The following is an 18,212-nucleotide window of genomic DNA, read 5'->3' as shown; positions in this document are numbered from 1 at the left end:
TCTCCAAGATGTTTGGTAAAGAGTTGCTTCGTGCAGTTCATCATTTTCACTCGTAATGAATTACTTGAATCCGCAACTGGCTGAAAGCCTCAATTAATTTTTTACACTTGGCCCATAATAAAGCAATAGTCTAAATTAGTGTTTAATTTACTTACAAGAGTGCCACTTTTTGTGCAGAACAAGCAGAACTGGGTGTCATTTCTGGGGCCATTAGGCTCAAAGCTGCTGCTTTATGGCGTGCGCAGAGCGCAGCTCCCAGCCAGGATTCGGGGGAGCTGTGGAGGGGGAGGTTTGCTCAGCATGGACCAGACACCACATGCAGGGATGTTGAGACCCTGAGGGATGGGCGCTGAGGCCTTGAGGGATGGGCGCTGGCCTGTGCAGCCAGGGTTAAACCATCCTGTGCACACTTCTGGTGCCCCCAGCGTGAGAGGGACATGGAACTGCTGGAGCAAGTCCAGAGGAGGCCAGGAAGTCACTCAGGGGATTGGAACAGGCTGGGAGAGTTGGGAATGTTCAGCCTGGAGAAGAAAAGGTTGTGCGGAGACCACCCAGCACCTTCCAGGATCTGAAGGGGTGGCAAGAGAGCTGGAGTTGGGACTGTTCATCAGGAACTGCAGGGACAGGACAGGGAGGAATGGATTCAGACTGACAGAGGGCAGGGATGGATGGGATATTGGGAAGGAATCCTTCCCTGTGAGGGTGGGCAGGCCCTGGCACAGGGTGCCCAGAGAAGCTATGGCTGCCCCTGGATCCCTGGCAGTGTCCAAGGCCAGGCTGGAGCACCCTGGGATGGTGGAAGGTGTCCCTGCCCATGGCAGGGGGTGGAATGAGATGATCTTTAAGGTCCCCTCCCACCCAAACCATTCCATGCTCCTGTGACTCCCCCAGTGCTGGCAGCGCTGCCCTCCCGTCCCTTGTCCCCCCGTGCCGTGGCCGATGGCCGTGCTCTCCTCCTGCAGGTCCAAGGCAACGGGCAGCAGAGCGTGGAGAAGGCCCTGAAGCTCTTTGCTCAGCTGATCAACAACAAGGTGTTCCTGCTGACCTTCATCCGCACGCTGGAGCTGCAGCGCAGCTTCTCCATGCGGGACCGCGGCAACGTGGCCTCGCTCATCATGACGGGGCTGCAGGGCAAGCTGGAGTACGCCACCGACGTCCTCAAACAGCTGCTCTCCGACCTCATCGAGAAGAACCTGGAAAACAAGAACCACCCCAAGCTGCTCCTGCGCAGGTGAGGCCGGGGACAGGGAGGGGATGGATCCCACGGGCCGGCACGGCCACGCTGGTGGGGCAGTCAGGAGGGATTTCTCCATGGAGAGGGTTGGAAGGGGCTGCCCAGGGAGGTGGTGGAGTCTCTGGATGGCCTGGTCTGGTCTGGTTGACAAGGTGGGGATCGGTCACAGGTTGGACTCGATGCTCTCAGAGGTTTTCTCCAACCTAAATAATTCCAGGATTCTGTGATCTGAGGGCTCTGTGGGTGGTGGCGTTGGAAGGGAATCGCTGCTCTCCGTGGAGGATTCCCATCCATTTCCTCACCTGTCTCCAGCACGAGGGGTTAGCCCTGCTCTGGGAGCTCACAGATGTCTGGACAGGGTCTCAGACTGGATCCTTGGGCTCTGCCTGGCCAAAGAGCAGCATTTCTGTGCCACAGCTGGGCCAGGAGCTCAAGGATGGATTGAGCAACTCACCCAAGATAGAGCTGGGAAGTGGTGGCAAGAAAATAGGGAAAAAATGTGCATGAATGTGGGGCAGAACAGCGGGCACAAGGGAAAGTCTCCCCGTGTTCTCCACATCCTCGGGGGTCCTGCAGAGCCTGGCCTTGGCCAGTGCTGCCCCTCGGCTGTGCTGGCATCACACTGGAGAGAGGGGAGGGTTTAACAGCTCCAGAAAAATTTCAGGGGTCCCTCCAGCCACAATGAATATACTTGACAGGAAATTGCTTTAAATCTGGCTGTGTTTGCGGAGGCAATAACTCATCTCGGCAAAGGAAGCGGCCTTAATTTCCCCCGTGGTTTGACGAGTCGCTGGGAAGGCGTCTTCTGCCTCAGCCATCAATAATGACTTTTCCTGGTGCTCCAGAAAACACAAGGATGGTGATAAGAGCTGTGCCCCCTCCTCCCTGCAGCAGCCAGCAAGGAGTCGGGGCCGTGGGCTCTCTGTCCTGCACCGGGATTTACCCACTGCACAGGGAATTTGGATCTTCCCAGGAATGGGGCATCTACCACCCCTCTGGGCAACTTGGGCCTGTGTTTCACCACCCGTATAAAAATTCCTGCTCTATCTCTAGTCTGAATCTACTCCCTTTTAGTTTAAAACCTTTATTCCTTGTCCTGTTACTCCAGGTCCTATTAGGCCTTGGGCTGAGCCCTGGCCCAACCCTGTGCCCGGCTGTCAGTGCCCAAACCAGCCCAGCCTGGAACTCCTCACTCTGACTTAATAAGGAGTGATCAGCCATGAAGTGAAACACTATTTTTTAGAATGTTTTGAGCTCTCTGGTGGCAGCAGTTGATAACTGACAGTCAGTTCTTTCCCTCTTTCTTCCTTGCTTTCCCCTCTCTCTTTCTTCCACGACTGCCCCTCGCGGGAGACAGCAAGAAAGTTGACGTTAAATCAAACAGCTGCTCTGGTTGTTGGCAACAGCAGTTTGGAGACCTACATAGAGCAGGGAGAGTTAATAAAATACATATTTATTTTTTGGGTTCTCTCAGCTCATTTTGTTTAGGTTTGTTTTCTTCCCGTGCCTCAGGAAGCCAGCGGAGCAGCCAAGGCTGGGCTCCTTTGAAAAATCATCTCTGGATCGTGCCGTGCCCTCCTTCTGTGGTCAGCATGAGAAGGCTTTGCTCCAAGCCTGGGGATTCTCTTGTGCCCTGGTGATCTCCAGGAGCTTACTTTTTATTTTTGGAGCAGATCTTTAACAGCATCCAGAGGCTGGCGATGGCACAGAGCGGTGCTGGTAGGGGCAGCTCAGAACCCGGCAGCAGATTTGGGGGCTCAGCAGAGCCCTCCATGTGTAGGAGGAAGGCCAGGCCCTGGGCTGCCAGGCAGTTTCCCATTTCCAAGGCAGAGGAGGGCAGGGAAGCTCCAGGCAGCCAGGGAGGCTGAGAGCAGCCCCTCTCCCAGGTAGCACAGGACAGTGGTGGTGAACCCAACAGTGACTCCATTGCTGGCTGTCCCCAGGATGGGGGCACTGCAAATACCTCGTGGTCAGGCCGTGCTGGGAGAAGATTCAGTGCTGGGAGCTCAGGAGAAGTGGGATTTGACAGGGATGCTCCGAGGTGTTTCTTTGTGCTGCTCCGTTCAGCTGATCTGGTATTGCTGGTACAGAAATAAAAGGGAAGAGCCAGGCCTGGAGTATTCCATCCCATTCACCCCTGAAAAATGCCCCGACTTCTCTGTCACTCCACGCTTCAGTGCTTTTTGTAGAGCTGGTGTCAGGCCATGAGCAGCCCACAGGGACAGGACACAGCACTGCTTCACTGGCAGGGCTAATTGTGAGACTTGCTAATTCTTCATTTAATATTCTATTAACAAAGTAGTTTATTAAATTAATATCCCCCCTGAAGTCCTGAATGTATCATTTTCTGAGCTTGTCACCCATTCTGTGGTTTGTGTCACTGCCTCTCCATTTTCCAGGGCTGTTTGGAAGGGTGCTGGTGCTTCTCCTCTTTAATTGGGTGCCTGAAATATTTCAAACAGGAGAATGACGCGTGTGTCAATTTGTAGGATGAATTTTTAGGCAGTTAATCAATTTAGGCTTAAATTCTTTGGGGATCTGCAGACATTTTCACAAATTCCTGGCAGATGTTGCCATCCTAGGAGATGATGGATGATGTGACCCCAGCTCTGTTGGCCGACTGGTGTCAGTTTTGTTTGTTGAAATCTCTGGCTCCTGTTTATTCTTGATCTGCTTGGCTTTGGAATCGAGCCCTGTGCTTCTTCAGTGTGTGCTTGTAATTCCAGGCGCTCGGAATGCTGTGGGGATTCATAGCAAGAGGCAGTCCCTCATTTAAGGGGAAAAATGGGGAAAATGGGTCTGAAGTGGGATGTGGTGGTCTCCAGGCCAGGGAGGAGGTGACCTGGTTCGTGGTGAGGGCAGAGGGGACAGTCCCCAGAGGAAAGGATGCAGGGAATTGGATTCATCCCTCTTTGCTTGCTGGAATTTGGACCGGATCCTGGTGTTCGTGAGGGGAAGGCTGGTGGTGCTGAGCCAGGCAGGGGCATGGTCACAGCTGGCCAGGGGCACAGTCACAGCTGGCCAAAGTCGTGGTCAAGTTGGCCAGGCTGCAGCACAGCAGCTCTTCCCTGCACGGGGCTTGGGCTCCAATGTGAGACACCCCGCGACCACCAGAGCCATCCCATCCCAGGAAAAGGGGCTGTGGAGCTTTAAGGAAAGCCTCTGGGTCCTGCAGAGGCAGCATTAAAAACTATCATTAGGAGCCATTGTATTTAAATTAGAGATAATCTCGGGCACAATGTGGGGAGAGGACACTGGGTGGGACTGGGGAGAAAGCTGCAATTTCCCTGCCATTGTCACTCGGCTGTCCCTGATTGCCAGGAACCGCTGTAAATCCCAGTGATTTACTGAGCCAGGCTGTAATTTGCTCCACGTGCGGGGAGCTGAGTGTCACCAGGCTCGCTGTCACCAGCCCCACCGGGGGCTGGCAGCTGGCAGCGCTGCAGGCGCGGGGACAGCGCTGGCCTCATCCTGCTGCCCCGGGGCGCTGTGCCAGGTGCGGCTCTGGAGCCCGGCTCTGTGTGTGATGTGTGCCCTCTGCCTTCCCCAGGACCGAGTCTGTGGCGGAGAAGATGCTGACGAACTGGTTTGCCTTCCTGCTCCACAGATTCCTCAAGGTGAGGAGAGATGGAGCGGGGTCCAGCTTTGCTGTCTGACCCTGCAGCCATGGCCGGGGTGCATCTGGGGGTGAAGCTCTTCCATCAGGCTCCAAAAGATGGAGTAGGGAGGAAGGAGAGGTGGAAATTTGCTCTGGGGCTGCTGCTCCATGCTCACAGCCTTCCCGAAGCCTCAGGTCTCCCGGAGTAATTCCCAAGTAAAGGAGGTTCTGTTACATCTCTTCAGTACTTAAGGGAAATTCTCACATCTTCATGCCTTGGTTTCCATAGTTTTTAACTTAATTTGTGGCTTTGGAAGCCCCACCGAATTTCTTCCATGGGAGTGAACAGTGAGATCGAGATCTCGAATTCCATTTTTTTACAGCCATATAGATTCAGGAGGGATTTACCCTGCCAAAGACCACACAGCCACGGAGCAGTGGAGCTCGTGGGTTTGGCCGTGCTCTCCAGGAGCTGCTGGGGGCCAGCCCTGGGTTGCAATGTGCTAAGGATTGAGACAGGGGGGCTGAGCCTGTGCTGGCAGGAATCCTGTGCCAAACGGGGCTGGGAGCCCTGGAGGAGAGGCACCTTCCCCCTGTGTCAGCTCTGGTGTCCTCCTCTCGTGCAGGAATGTGCTGGAGAGCCACTGTTCATGCTCTACTGTGCCATCAAGCAGCAGATGGAGAAGGGCCCCATCGATGCCATCACGGGCGAGGCGCGGTACTCCCTGAGCGAGGACAAACTCATCCGGCAGCAGATCGAGTACAAGACCCTGGTGAGTGGCGCTGCCGGGGGATCCTGCTGTCCCTCAGCTGTGCTGGCCCTTGGAGCAGGGAGCAGGGCGCTGCCTGAGGTGTGAGTGTTGCTGGGCAATAAGGACCCGTGTCCCAGCCAGGTGTGTCCCCAGTTTGCAGGTTTGGGAATGCAGGTCTGAGGGGAAGCTTTTATCTCACTGTGCACTGGGCATTGCCCTCCTGCAGCAAATGAAAATGGACATCCAGGACTCCTCCCTCAGGCATGATTCTATCGATATTTTAGATGCAATAGCAGTGATGCATTTAGGGCTGCAGTGGGGTTTTATATGGGAAAGGTTTGTTGTGAGACATGGTTACGCTTTTAGAGCATGGTGTGGTTCTTTTCTTGCAGATCCTAAACTGCGTGAACCCAGACAACGAGAACAGCCCAGAGATCCCTGTGAAGGTGCTGAACTGTGACACCATCACCCAAGTCAAGGAGAAGATCCTGGATGCCGTGTACAAAAACGTCCCCTATTCCCAAAGACCGAGAGCTGTTGACATGGATTTGGGTAGGAGCTTCCCTGCCTGATGGGAGGGGGTGACCAGAGGGGCTGGTGGGCGATTCCTGGTGGGACTTGAAGCGCTCGGCCCCCTCTGACCGCGGATTCCCCTCTCCCCAGAGTGGCGGCAGGGCCGGATCGCTCGGGTGGTGCTGCAGGATGAAGACATCACCACCAAGATCGAGGGGGACTGGAAGCGCCTGAACACCCTGGTGCACTATCAGGTGAGGGAGCAGCCCCACTGACAGCTCCCAGAAAGCTGCCAGCAGGGAAGAGGATAACAGCAGGAAGTGAATTCCCAAGTGTCTCGTCTGCCCAGACAGACAGGGAGGTCATGTTCGTGTGATAAACCAGAAGGGTTCCATGTGCTTTAGCATTAGGGGGGAAAGCAACCTTGACACGGAGCTCAAAGGAAGCAGCAGAGTTGAAAATTGGCTGAATTAAACCTGCCAGCCGTGGGAGAGAGGCAGAGGGAGCCGTGCAGGGGCTGAGCTGACACTGCTGGGGATGAGGGGCCTGGGAAGGGGAGCAGGGGGGCCTCAGGACTTTGTCTGGGGGTCTGGGACAGCCTGGAGTACAAAAGGGGAGGCATAAAGTCATGGGAAAGTGAAGCCAGGCAGTGAAGATGCTCAGACAGGATGGGTGAGGAGGCCTGAGAAATTCTTGCCATCTTCAGCTCCTGGGTGGGGCAGAGCTGTTGGGAAGGGCTCCTTACAGTGTGGGAGAGGGGAAGAGAGGTGAGGAGCGGGCTGAGGGAGGTTTGGTTGCAGGGAATCAAATCTTTCCCTCCCAGCCTGTCTGCAGCACAGGATAACTGCATTAATTGGGACCCGTAACCTACTCCTGTCCATCACCACCTCCCCAGAAGTGTTTAGTATTTAATCTGGCATCTTTCCCTGTTTATCCAGCATCTCCAGTCCATCAGCCTGACACATGCTGGGGGACTTGAATGGGAGCCAGTATTGACAGGAGCCCTGCAATCAGGGAGCGAGGCAGGAGAGGGGCATCAATATGCACCGTGCATGTTAAACAGCACCTCCAGGGTCAACTTTTCCAAGCAGCCCGCAGGATTTAAACACAGATTGCCGTAAAATGTCAGAGGAGTTGTGCAGATTAATTCCATTGTTCCTAAAAATCTGTTTTACCTGACAGTTGCAAGGGATTAACCAACATGCAGGGAAGCAGCGCGACTTTATTACGCCTTGATCTTTAAAAGTCATCGTGAGGAAGTCACAAGTGAAAGCTGTGCTTGTCTGACGTGCGCTGGATGCTGGGGGAGGGAGCACTTTCATTCCAGTGCTTGTGGGAAAACCTGAGCCAAAAGCTTCCCCTTAAAATAAACAAAGTCCTCGCAGCACTCAAGATGCTGCAGCTCTTGCTGCCATTTGAATGTCAGGTTTGCTCTGGAAGAAAGGAGAAGTTGGCAGCCAAGCATCCAGCCAGGTAGTGACACGTGTCTGCCTGCTCTGGCCCGAGCTCTGTACAGCCCAACGGATTAAAGAGAAGCCAAATTCTTCTCACTGCAGCAGAAATCTTGTCAAGGCGAGGCTTTTGCCGAAATCTAATAGCAATATATATTATTTTAATTTTTTTTTTTTTTAATTTTTTTTATTCTTACCAGTTTGGGGTTTTTTTCTGTTGGAGTAAATGTTTTTCTTAGGTATCAAAAATACAGATGCTCCAGAGCTACACAGTTAAACAAATACCTGGGTAAAGGCCCAGCTTAAAGAGGGTATAAAATCATTGGAGTTCCAAGTGCTGCTGTCTCACCATTTAACAGGAGTGTGACACGTGAACCAGGTGTGGTTCGAGCCATTAAAATAAATGTGGGTTTCCAGAGGAGTAGTGAAGACGATTTCTAAATTTCTAGGGAAGAAATTGAAGCTGCTTTGTAAAGCTCTGCCCATCTTTTATTGAGATCTGCCTTGTCTTTGTTTTGCTCTGAAGGCAGAGAGATCCCTGGGTTTGCAGATGGTGCTGGGAGATGCTCAGCGCAGGTTCCCATCCCGGGGCTCCAGGTGTGTCCCTTGGACAGGTGCTGCACCTGGGATTCTGCAGGAGGGGCCAGAACCCTGCTGCTCCTCAATTCCCTGCTCCTGACTCCCGGGATCCATTCCCCACAGCCCCATTCCTGCACCTCCAGGGCTCCAAACCACCTCCTCCTCCTCACTGTGCCCTGAGAGTGGGTATTTAATTCCAAGGGTTTCCCAGCTCCACACCTGGATGCTGGGTTTTGACACGGCTGCTTTTGTTTTCTGCATTAGAATCACAAAAATACAGTAAGAGATCAAACGCATTTTTCATGGGAAGCCTCCACGTACAAAACCCAAATTGGAATTAAAGAGAAATATTCACCTTTCTAATAGTTTTGAACCACTTTATAAAATTATAGAGAGCACTGTGCACCTCCTGCTTATTTCTTCATTTATAAAAATAGATGCCTAGCTTAAATAAGTGTAATTCTTTGTTAAATTCTCTGGTGCTTTTATACGTGGCAAGGACTTGTATTACATTTGTGTCGTATCCTTTTGGTTTCATGCCTATTAAGCTCCATGGGAGAGCCTTACCCCATGTGGTTTCACTCAGGAAAAATGAAACACCGAATTTAATATCGAATGATTTACAGTGGCTCATGCAGGGTTAACTCAGAGGCAGCAGAGCATGAATACCTGTCAGCCCCTTCGAGTCTGGGGAGGCCAGGAGACCAGGAAACTGCTTTAAATGAAAAACTAGAAGGAGAAAGGGAAGGTTTGGGTGGAAAATGAGGCTTAGGCGCTGAGGGTGGTGTGGATGTGGAGCTGGAAATCCTCATCGCGCCCTCGCTGCCCCGCACCAACACAGCACCATGGCCTGCGCTCCCGTCTCCCCCTCCCCAGGTTTTATTTTCCCTGTCTTTAAGGTGTTTTGTGCGCCGTGTTTCCAGCTTGTAGAATAATCAGAATATTTATAAAGCTGTAAAGCAGCCAGGCAGCTCGGAGTGTGTCCCGGGGGTGCTCTGGGAGCGTGGCAGCGCGAGGGGGGAGCGAGCGCCTGCTCCGTCTGAGGCCGATCTGCAGCTGCTGGGGCTGAGCTGACAGCAGCCATTCCACCCGAAACTTAGAGAGTGTGAGTGCTCTTCTGTGTGTGTGGAATTTTTAGTGCCTCTCCCCCAGTTAAGCACAGCCCTGGTGGAAATGGATCCGGCACGGGAGCACCCTGGGCTCGGGTTTCTCCCTGGTGAAATGGAGCTGAAGTGGCAGCTAATAACAGCCTAAGGAAATAATATCAGCGCTGATCACTTCTTCCACTGACTTAATAAATTGGATGAAGTGAGGCAGGAGCAGCAAAGGAAATAATGGAGGTGTTTGGGGTGTTTTGCTTAGAAAAATCTCACTTTTGCGCCGTGAAACACAAGTAACTATTATTTCCACTATCACCAGCAGTAATAACAACTCGATTTTCCATGAAACCTTTCATCTGAATGCAGCCCAGGGCCTTGGAGGCAGCGCAGGTCGCTGTGTGCAGCTCACCTTGTGCTGCAGATGTTGTACAAATCCCTGGAGCTGCTGGGGGAGAAAAAACCTCCGTTCATAGGGTCAGTGCTGAGTCCATCACAAGATTTCTGGCAAATAACGCAGGGTTTAGCCCCAAAAAGCAATTCCTGCAGCAGAAAGAGCCATTTCTTTTGTGCTGAGCCTCTAAAAAGTGTCTGCTGGGCCCTGGCAAGATGTGGTGACTCTCTGCTCCCTCACTGTGCTGCACCACAGGTCACAAGTTCAAAATTAAAAGCCACTCAGGCCCATTCCCTGGAAACCTGCAGATCCTTAATTAAGGGGAATAAGTTAGAAAACTTCCAGTGACTACCAGATTTATAGGGAGGATAAAATTAAACATGGCTACTAAAATCTGCTGTAACAAAACCTTGTTAGCGCTAATGTTCATTTATAGTTTGACTTCCCAGTGTTTAATTCCTTCTCTGGAGCAGTAAAGGGATAACAATTAAATACCCTGAAAGATGGCTTTATGACTCGCTCTGCCATAAATCAAACTTTTAAAGTTCGTAAAAATTGCTAAAATAAAAAATGGTTTAATAGGAATGTTTTATGGCCCATAACGTTATTACAGCCCTTTTATTCCCTCTGCATTGTTACTTTAATTGGATCACAACAATTCTTGAGATTCTCATTTTTATTGGGTAAGGCATAATCTTAAATCAGAACGACCAAAAGCATCTTCACCACGTCTTTTGATTTATCCCTCATTTCCTTCAGGCTCTTGCTGTAGCCTGACCCAGCACAGGGCTCAGCCAGGCTGGGAGCGTGTCCTGGACTCCTCTCCCCAGGATCTGCAGGATCAGCAGCTGGAGATCACAGTGTGCACAGGGAATCCCACTGACCTTCTGCTGCTCTGCCTCCCCAGGTGTCAGACCGCTCCGTGGTGGCTCTGGTTCCCAAGCAAACCTCCTCCTACAACATTCCTGCCTCTGCCAGCATCTCCCGGACATCAATTAGCAGATACGGTGAGAAATGGGATGGGGAGGGATGGCTCATGGACCAACACTGCAATTTAGGTGGGGAAAAAGCAGCAGCTTGCCCCAAAGAACCACCCAAAATGAATGTAAATCAACAGAGAAACGTCCTTGGCTGCTGGTTTGGTTTGCAAAGGCTTTTCCAGCTATGAGAACAGCAAAAGGACCAGAGGAGGTGAGAGGAGGGAAAAGGAAGTGCCAAGCACAAGAGCAGCCTTTGGGAATGTGGGTCCTGGGAAGGTTCCAAGGGCTCAGAGGGGAGGGGTGATGCAGGAAAGGATCTTTGAGCCCCTTGGCCCTGAGCAGGGCTGCACCACAGAAAAACCTGATTCCTTCTCCTGTTTCCTCTCCACGTGCAGGAGCCTGAGCTCTGAGCTAATGGGTCACAAATGGGGAAGGGCAATCTTAGCACAGAGTGCAGGGATGTGCACACCTGGGAATTCCTGATTTGCATAATAGCAGGGCTCAGCACATTCCAGAGGGTCCCTGAAGATGCTGCAGCCTGAGAAAATGAGCCTGCGAGGTGCCAGGTGCACGCTCGGAACACTAAATCCACAATAATTGTAATAATAGACTTCCATAAAAGGCAGCAGTGGCAAAATCTCTCGAGTGCTGATCTTTCATTATCGTTCATTTCACAGAGTGTTTTACCAGCAAAAAGTCTCCTGACAAACCCATCTCCTCCTCTTGTTTATAGCTCCCAAAATAATGTTGGTTTTTAGTTTGAGCAAGGGTTCTGAGGAGCCAAAAGCAGGGGAGTCTTGAGGTAAAAACCAGGAGGAAAGGCATTTCTCCCTGCCAGGTGTAGGCCCACAAGTGTCCAACACATCCCGTAGCCACATTTCCATAGGTGATGGAAAAACCAAGGCTGGGTCTCACAGCCTGAGCCCTCAGTGCTCATTGATCTCTGTCAGCTGGAAAAGCTTTTGCAAAGCACCAATATGAGCGATCATTGCTCATGTTAAGATTAATATTTCTAATTGTGCCAGCAGAATTTAAATTAGATACTTATTTACTTCCCCAGCTATATATCAGTACAGAGATATGTTTAAAAATAGAATTACTGGATGCTTCCTGATCTGTCCCCCTGTCTGTCTCCTTAATTATATCAGTTGGAGCACTCATTTATCTAAGCCTTAATCAGGGATGAAAATCCAGCTACTTTGGTAATGAGTTGAGTATTTCCCTCAGCTGATTTGCGATCGATCCCTGCACTCTTGATGAGGAGGGTGAGCAGTGAATTGAAGGCTAAACTTGAGAAAACACATGAGAATCCCAGAGAACAAAGAAATGTAGCAAGAGGAAAAACCCAGCAAAGCACAGTTGGGCTCCTCAGCCTTGTCTCCCGTCCTGGAGATGCTGGGCATGGGATCCAGGGAGGGACTTCTTTGGGAAGTGAAATATATAAATAAATGTTTCACATCCCTCCATGGCTTCTGAGCAATTAAGGGGAAGTTGTCTGGTGCCCTTTGAGCTCCCCTTTCCCTGCAGGGACAGCAGGAGGCTGGGCCTGCTCCGTCCAGGGGTGGCACAGGCTGCAGGACTGGCCTCAGGCTCTGCTGTTGATGCTCAGCTTGAGTCCTCACTGCTCTCCTGAAAGCCTCAAGGACAAGCTCAGCAGTTTCTCCTGTCCTTTGTGCTGGCTGTGCTGGGCAGCTCCTCATTATTTACAAAACCCTGGAATCAGGACGCTGCTGCTGCAGGAGTTGGTGCCCGGGTTAATGCGTGTGAGCTGTGACTCGGGGAGGATTTTCGCGTGGATCTCTATGAGGAGTCCACACCAGGAAAGGATGTGAATGGGGCAGGAAAGTCCATGTCTGGAAGAAAAAACAGCTCAATTCTGAGGTTTTTTGTGGAGTGGAGACCAACACAAATCTTCTGCAAATTCCGAATTTTGATGGTGCGGAACAAGAACATGTGCGGAACAAAACCACGGGGGTTTTCCATTTCATTTCCGCATTAAAAAGCCCCGTGCAAGTGGTTTGGGCGTTATCAGACGTGGTGGGGGCACTGAGGGAAGTGCAGAAGGGTTTTGCTCCCAGCCTGACCAGCCTCTCTGCCCTGGCCCAGACTCCACGTTCCGCTACACCGGGAGCCCCGACAGCCTCCGCTCCCGCGCCCCCATGATCACCCCCGACCTGGAGAGCGGCGTCAAGGTCTGGCACCTGGTCAAGAACCACGACCACGGCGACCAGAAGGAAGGAGACCGGGGCAGCAAGATGGTGTCGGAGATCTACCTGACCAGGCTCTTGGCTACAAAGGTAACTGAGCTAAATTCACTTGGGAGAAGCGCAGTGAGGCTCATCCAGGGCTGCCGTGCAGCCCCTGGTGATGCTCAGCTCCCAGGCTGGCTGTCCCTGCTGGGTTTTCCTGGGGTTGGAGGGGTTCTGAAGTCCAGATTTCCTCACACTCGGGTGATATTTGTCAATGTTCATTTAGCTCCTCTGTATCTTCTGGCTCTGGGAATCTCCTTTTTGTTGATTGAAGCCTATCAGGCCTCACGCAGAAATTCTCAAACCCCCGGTGAAACAGAGCCTTTTCAAAGAAAACTTCAGTTCCCCCCACCCTGGGCAGAGGCGAACAAATAAACAAAATAAAATTACATTAAAAAAATGTTCAAAGTTGTCTAATTTGCAATGCTCCCGTCAGGGCACGCTGCAGAAGTTCGTGGATGACCTGTTCGAGACGCTGTTCAGCACCGTGCACCGCGGCAGCGCCCTGCCCCTCGCCATCAAGTACATGTTCGACTTCCTGGACGAGCAGGCGGACAAGCACGGCATCCACGACACCGACGTCCGGCACACCTGGAAGAGCAACTGGTAAAGGGGGACAGGGAGGCCGATAGGAGTGTTCAGCCACTGTGGGGAAAAAACCACGTGGGAGTTGTTTTGGGAAGGGCTGGGAACAGCCAAGCCCCAGAGCGGGAGATGGACACTGTGCTGCCCCAGGGCGTGTGGCAGTGGGGTTTGAGCCTGGGCTGGGCTGCCAGTGTGGTGTTCATAGGATCATAAAATCATAAAATGTCCTCATTTGGAAGGGAAGGGGAATAGCCTGGCTACCTCTGAGTCCTCTGCCCAGGTGGGAGCTGGACACTGGCCTAATTTACACAGCTGGACTTTGGAAAGAGCCGGTCTGTGAGTGGGAAGCAGGGCTCCAGTGCCTGCCCTGTGCTGCCTGCACAGCCCTGCTGTGCCACAAATGCCAGCATTGGCTGGGAGGGGAGAGCTCAGCACCTTTCCCATCACTTTGAAAAGCACCTGGAGCGTTTGGGCATCAGCAGGAGGTGGCACAGGGACAAGGAGCCAGCTTTGCGTGCCCCAGCATGGGCTACAGCTGGGTCCAGCCTCTCCAAATAGTAGGAGCACTCACATCTCTGCCTCTGCTGCTATTTTAGGATTAAAACCTCCATGGGTTGGAAATTTACCTCTGCAAGAAAGGAAAAAAAAAAGCACAACAAATGGTTGCTCCCTAAAGACCTTGTATTTTCCCCTGAGTCCCTCGTGGTTTAAAAGGCCTTTAATCATCATGGCTGCAAAAGCTGGTTCCCTGCTAAGGCAGTGGGAAGCTCAAAACAATTCATTTAAAGCCTTAGAAGAAGGAGTTATTGGGATAAAAACTGTAGAATCACAAGAAATTACGAGAAAAAAGAAAGCAATAACCATCAGGGTTTGGTCTGCCAGAGCCACCAGACCCTACCAGGCCTGGGCCTTCCTTCTCCCCACCTCAGCTGAGCTGCAGCATTCCCACAAAGGGAATTTCGGTGGGGACATGGGAGAAGGCTGCCCCTGGAGCAGGTCACAGCAAATGGAAGTTTGGAAGAGAGAGCTGGGGTGGCTGGGGCTGGGGCTGAGCTGCTCTCCTGCAGCACTGCAAGAGTTAAGGCTGCAGCCTTCAGCGAGCTGGAGAGACAGAGAGAGCTGCGACTTGAAAGGTAATAGAAAGCAGCAGCTGCTTTTTTGATCCTGCTATACAGCTGGAGAAAAAAAGGAATAATAATTCCCCTTTGATTGCAAAGGCCCCGGGATTTGGGGACAAAGCCTGTGATTCCTGCAGGTGACGGAGCGCGGAGCCGCCGGGCAGCGCTGATTAGCGCCGGGGCTGCCCCCGGCTCACCCTGCCCTGCAGCCCTGCTCTGACCAGCTCCTCCTAATGGGCTCCTCCTGCAGATGCTCCCCCAGTACCCCCAAACTGCCCAGCTCTGCCCTGGCACAGCCAGCCTGCCCCTCATCTCCTCCACTGCTCCGTGTGGGATCCGAGCCCAGAGCGGCTCCCCAGCGTGGCAGGATCCACCACCAGCCATCTGAGCAGCACTGGGCTAACTGGTGCTTGATGGCCTTGGCCCAGCTCCTGTTTAAATTCTTCTCTTACTCCTCCCACCGTTCGTGTTCTGCCTGGGAGCACCATCTCCAGCAGGTGCCCTTTCCTCGCCTTTGTCTTCTCATTTCATTTCGTTTCTTGCTTTCCCTCCCAGCCTCCCCCTCCGCTTCTGGGTGAACGTGATCAAAAACCCACAGTTCGTGTTCGACATCCACAAGGGCAGCATCACGGATGCCTGCCTCTCCGTGGTGGCTCAGACCTTCATGGATTCCTGCTCCACCTCGGAGCACCGCCTGGGCAAGGACTCCCCCTCCAACAAGCTGCTGTACGCCAAGGACATCCCCAGCTACAAGAGCTGGGTGGAAAGGTGAGGGCAGCACGTGGGAGTGTGGATGCAGGGTGCTCTGGTCCTGCCTGAAACCCCATGGATCTCAGAATAGAACATCCTGAATGGAAGGGAAGCACGGGGACCATCAGTGATGCTGCAGGGTGCTTCTCAGCCCCGCCGAGCATCGCTGCTCTTGTTTTCAGCTCAGGATCCTGTTTTGCTGGATGTAAACACAAAGCAAAAGGATGTTCTTATCCCTGCAGAGCTTAGCTTAAATCCCAGGGGGAAGAGGAACACTTGGAGCGTTCCTGTTTCTCATTTCTCCCTTGACCCCTCGTTCCTGCAGGTATTACGCGGACATCGCCAAGCTCCCGGCCATCAGTGACCAGGACATGAACGCCTACCTCGCCGAGCAGTCGCGCCTGCACGCCGTGGAGTTCAACATGCTGAGTGCACTCAACGAGATCTACTCCTACGTCAGCAAGTACAGCGAGGAGGTGGGTGTGGGCAGCGCTGTCCCCTGGGCCGTGGTGGTGTCCCCTGGAGTGGTGGCATCCCCTGGGCCATGGTGTCCCCTGGGGCGATAGGGCCCCACGGCACGTGCGTGGGAGAGCAGATGCAGCGCTGGGTTGTGTAGGGATCCCTCTGCTGCCTCCAGAGCTCCTTCCCCTCCCTTCCCTGGATGCAGCCCGGCCATAGCTGGCGCCGCTCCTGCCCCGCTGTTCTCTTCACGCTCAGAGGGGTTTGGGTTTGGCCACACTTGTAGCATCCTCGCCAGGAGGATTGAGAGCTAAAATATTGTGGGAGCACCTGGATTCCTCGGCCCTGGCATGCACCCAGTGCAGTGGAAATCATTCATGACCCAGAGAAGCTCCCCAGAAACCTCGGTGTCCTTTGGGAGCAGCGTGGTCCAAATCCCCGTTGCCGTGACACAGGCTCCTGTTTGCAAAGGCTCCCTGGCAGCCTGAGCTCCTTTAATGAATGCATCACTTGAAACCAGGTTCTCGCCATCTGTTCCACCCCTTCATTTCCCCGCAAGAAGGAGCGATTTTGTAATTATGTCCGTGAAACGGAAGGGTTTTGTCATCAAACTGCGTGTAGCCATTTGTGATACAACGCCACGGCTATTTTCCCATTAGGGTTGAAAAATCTCATCACTTTCGTGCTAAACGAGACAAGAAATGTGGAGTCTGAGGCACCAGAGTGGGTTTTGTTGGGTGGGTATCAAGGGGTCCAACAAACCAACGACAGCCAAGTTGCTTCACCATTTATTGGGATTTCGCACCTCCCCACTTCAAGTTGCTCACATCTCGCTGCCCACCCACCTCTCCCACCCCCTCTCTCACACTGATTTCTCTCTCTAATTCTTTTTTTCCCCCTTTTTCTGTTTCCTCCCCAGCTCATCGGGGCTCTGGAGCAGGATGAGCAGGCTCGGAGGCAGCGCTTGGCTTACAAAGTAGAGCAACTCATTGGGGCCATGTCGTTTGAGAGCTGAAGAAAGGTCACGGACAGCAAAGGGCAGAGGATCGCAGGGACTCTGGGGAATTTGGAGGGAGAACAAGCAAGGAAGGCACTGGACACACCCCCCCAAGGCTCTTCTGGAGGGAGCAGAGCCTGGCCCAAGGACTGGCTGTGCTCAAAAATCATACAGGACCCAGTCTGAAAGGGCAGGAAGACAAGAAGATGAAACATCTCAATCAAAGTCCAAGCAAGGCGGATCATTTCTTCGCGCGTACACGGAAAGAAGGAACCTGGAAAGTCTGGATCTCTCCACGACGGCTGCTTTGCATGAAAATTGTTTAATGTATATTAGAAAATAAAACTTTATTTAAAGGGTTTTTTTTTTTTAAAAAAAAAAGGAAGAAAAGGAAAAAAAAAGAAGAAATAGAGCAAAAACCACAGAGGCCATAGAGATAATCCTGGCAAGAAGGAGCAGCTCTGAATCCTGTCCCCGAGAACCTCCCGAGGACACGGCTCAGGCATTCTGCGAACGGACTCTCACACCAACTGGAACGTCTGGAAAACCGAAAGGTCTTTGTTTTGGGATCTTACAACAAATACGAGCACAAGTTTGCACCACACCTTTTTACACAAGTGAAATAGCAGTTTAGCCTGAAAATAGTCCAGTGGCTGAGTAACTTAGAGGCACTAGGAGGAACTTTACCTGAACTGCAAAACCATCAGATCATCCGACCTGTCTTGACATCCAGCTTTATCCATGTATTTATAGAATGTCTATTTTTTTTTAATCCCATTTACTGTCAAATGAGGGAAGATCTGAATTTCATTGCTTTTCCCTTTTCCACCTCCATCCCACCTCACTGGCTGCTGGTGGTCCAGCAGTGTCCAGCAGTGTCCAGCATGGCCACAGTGATCTGGCAAGGATCCAGCAGTGTCCAGCAGTGTCCAGCAGTGTCCAGCATGGCCACAGTGATCTGGCAAGGATCCAGCAGTGTCCGGCATGGCCGTGGTGATCTGGCAGGGATCCATTCAGTGTCCACTGCTGGTTCCTGCAGGTGCCAAGGCAGAGCTGGGGCGACGCCTCCAGGGTTGGTTTTGGGGGTCTCCAGCAGCCGCCTCCGATGTCTCGCAGCAAAACCCCACAAACCCCGATGTTTACGGTGACAATACTTGAAAAGCCTGGACGCTGGGAGAGCAGATTGTTGTTGCTTTTCTGCTGGATGTGCGGAGTCCTTGGGCACAGGCTCCCTCTGGGTCTCTCCACCAGCGTTTGCCGCCTCACCCAGGGCCAGGACTTGCATTTCCACTGGCAAAGGGAGAGAAATCTCTGCTCCAGGGCAAGAGCAAACCTTAACCAGCACCCCCGGGCCAGCCAGCTCTGCTGTCGTGTCTCTGTGTTGGCGTCTCGTTGTTCTCTTCAGTTCCTTGCTGGCCCCCATGGCACACGTTCCTGTGGCCAGTGACAGGCAAAT

The 18,212-nt window shown here is 52.5% G+C and overlaps 1 protein-coding gene across 2 annotated transcripts in view; it reads left to right on the top strand.

Annotated features, from left to right (window-relative positions):
- The window catches only part of PLXNA2 (plexin A2), a 139,181-nt gene extending 122,058 nt beyond the window's left edge, over nt 1–17,123 (top strand). For both annotated transcript variants that reach the window (XM_042013565.1, XM_042013566.1), the window contains exons 22-32: nt 963–1,231; nt 4,785–4,851; nt 5,459–5,605; nt 5,977–6,136; nt 6,248–6,351; nt 10,526–10,625; nt 12,705–12,895; nt 13,284–13,453; nt 15,106–15,318; nt 15,626–15,776; nt 16,679–17,123. In XM_042013565.1, the coding sequence (XP_041869499.1) occupies nt 963–1,231; nt 4,785–4,851; nt 5,459–5,605; nt 5,977–6,136; nt 6,248–6,351; nt 10,526–10,625; nt 12,705–12,895; nt 13,284–13,453; nt 15,106–15,318; nt 15,626–15,776; nt 16,679–16,774 (1,668 nt within the window). In that variant the 3' untranslated portion in view covers nt 16,775–17,123. The remainder of the gene's footprint in view (nt 1–962; nt 1,232–4,784; nt 4,852–5,458; nt 5,606–5,976; nt 6,137–6,247; nt 6,352–10,525; nt 10,626–12,704; nt 12,896–13,283; nt 13,454–15,105; nt 15,319–15,625; nt 15,777–16,678) is intronic.
- The last annotated feature ends 1,089 nt before the right edge of the window (nt 17,124–18,212 follow it).

Source organism: Corvus kubaryi, unplaced genomic scaffold (assembly GCF_017639235.1).
Source record: "Corvus kubaryi isolate FWS band 111438036 unplaced genomic scaffold, C.kubaryi_AGA036_p1.0 split1-37355, whole genome shotgun sequence".
Lineage (NCBI taxonomy): Eukaryota > Metazoa > Chordata > Aves > Passeriformes > Corvidae > Corvus > Corvus kubaryi.
This window is presented reverse-complemented; position numbering and strand designations above follow the sequence as displayed.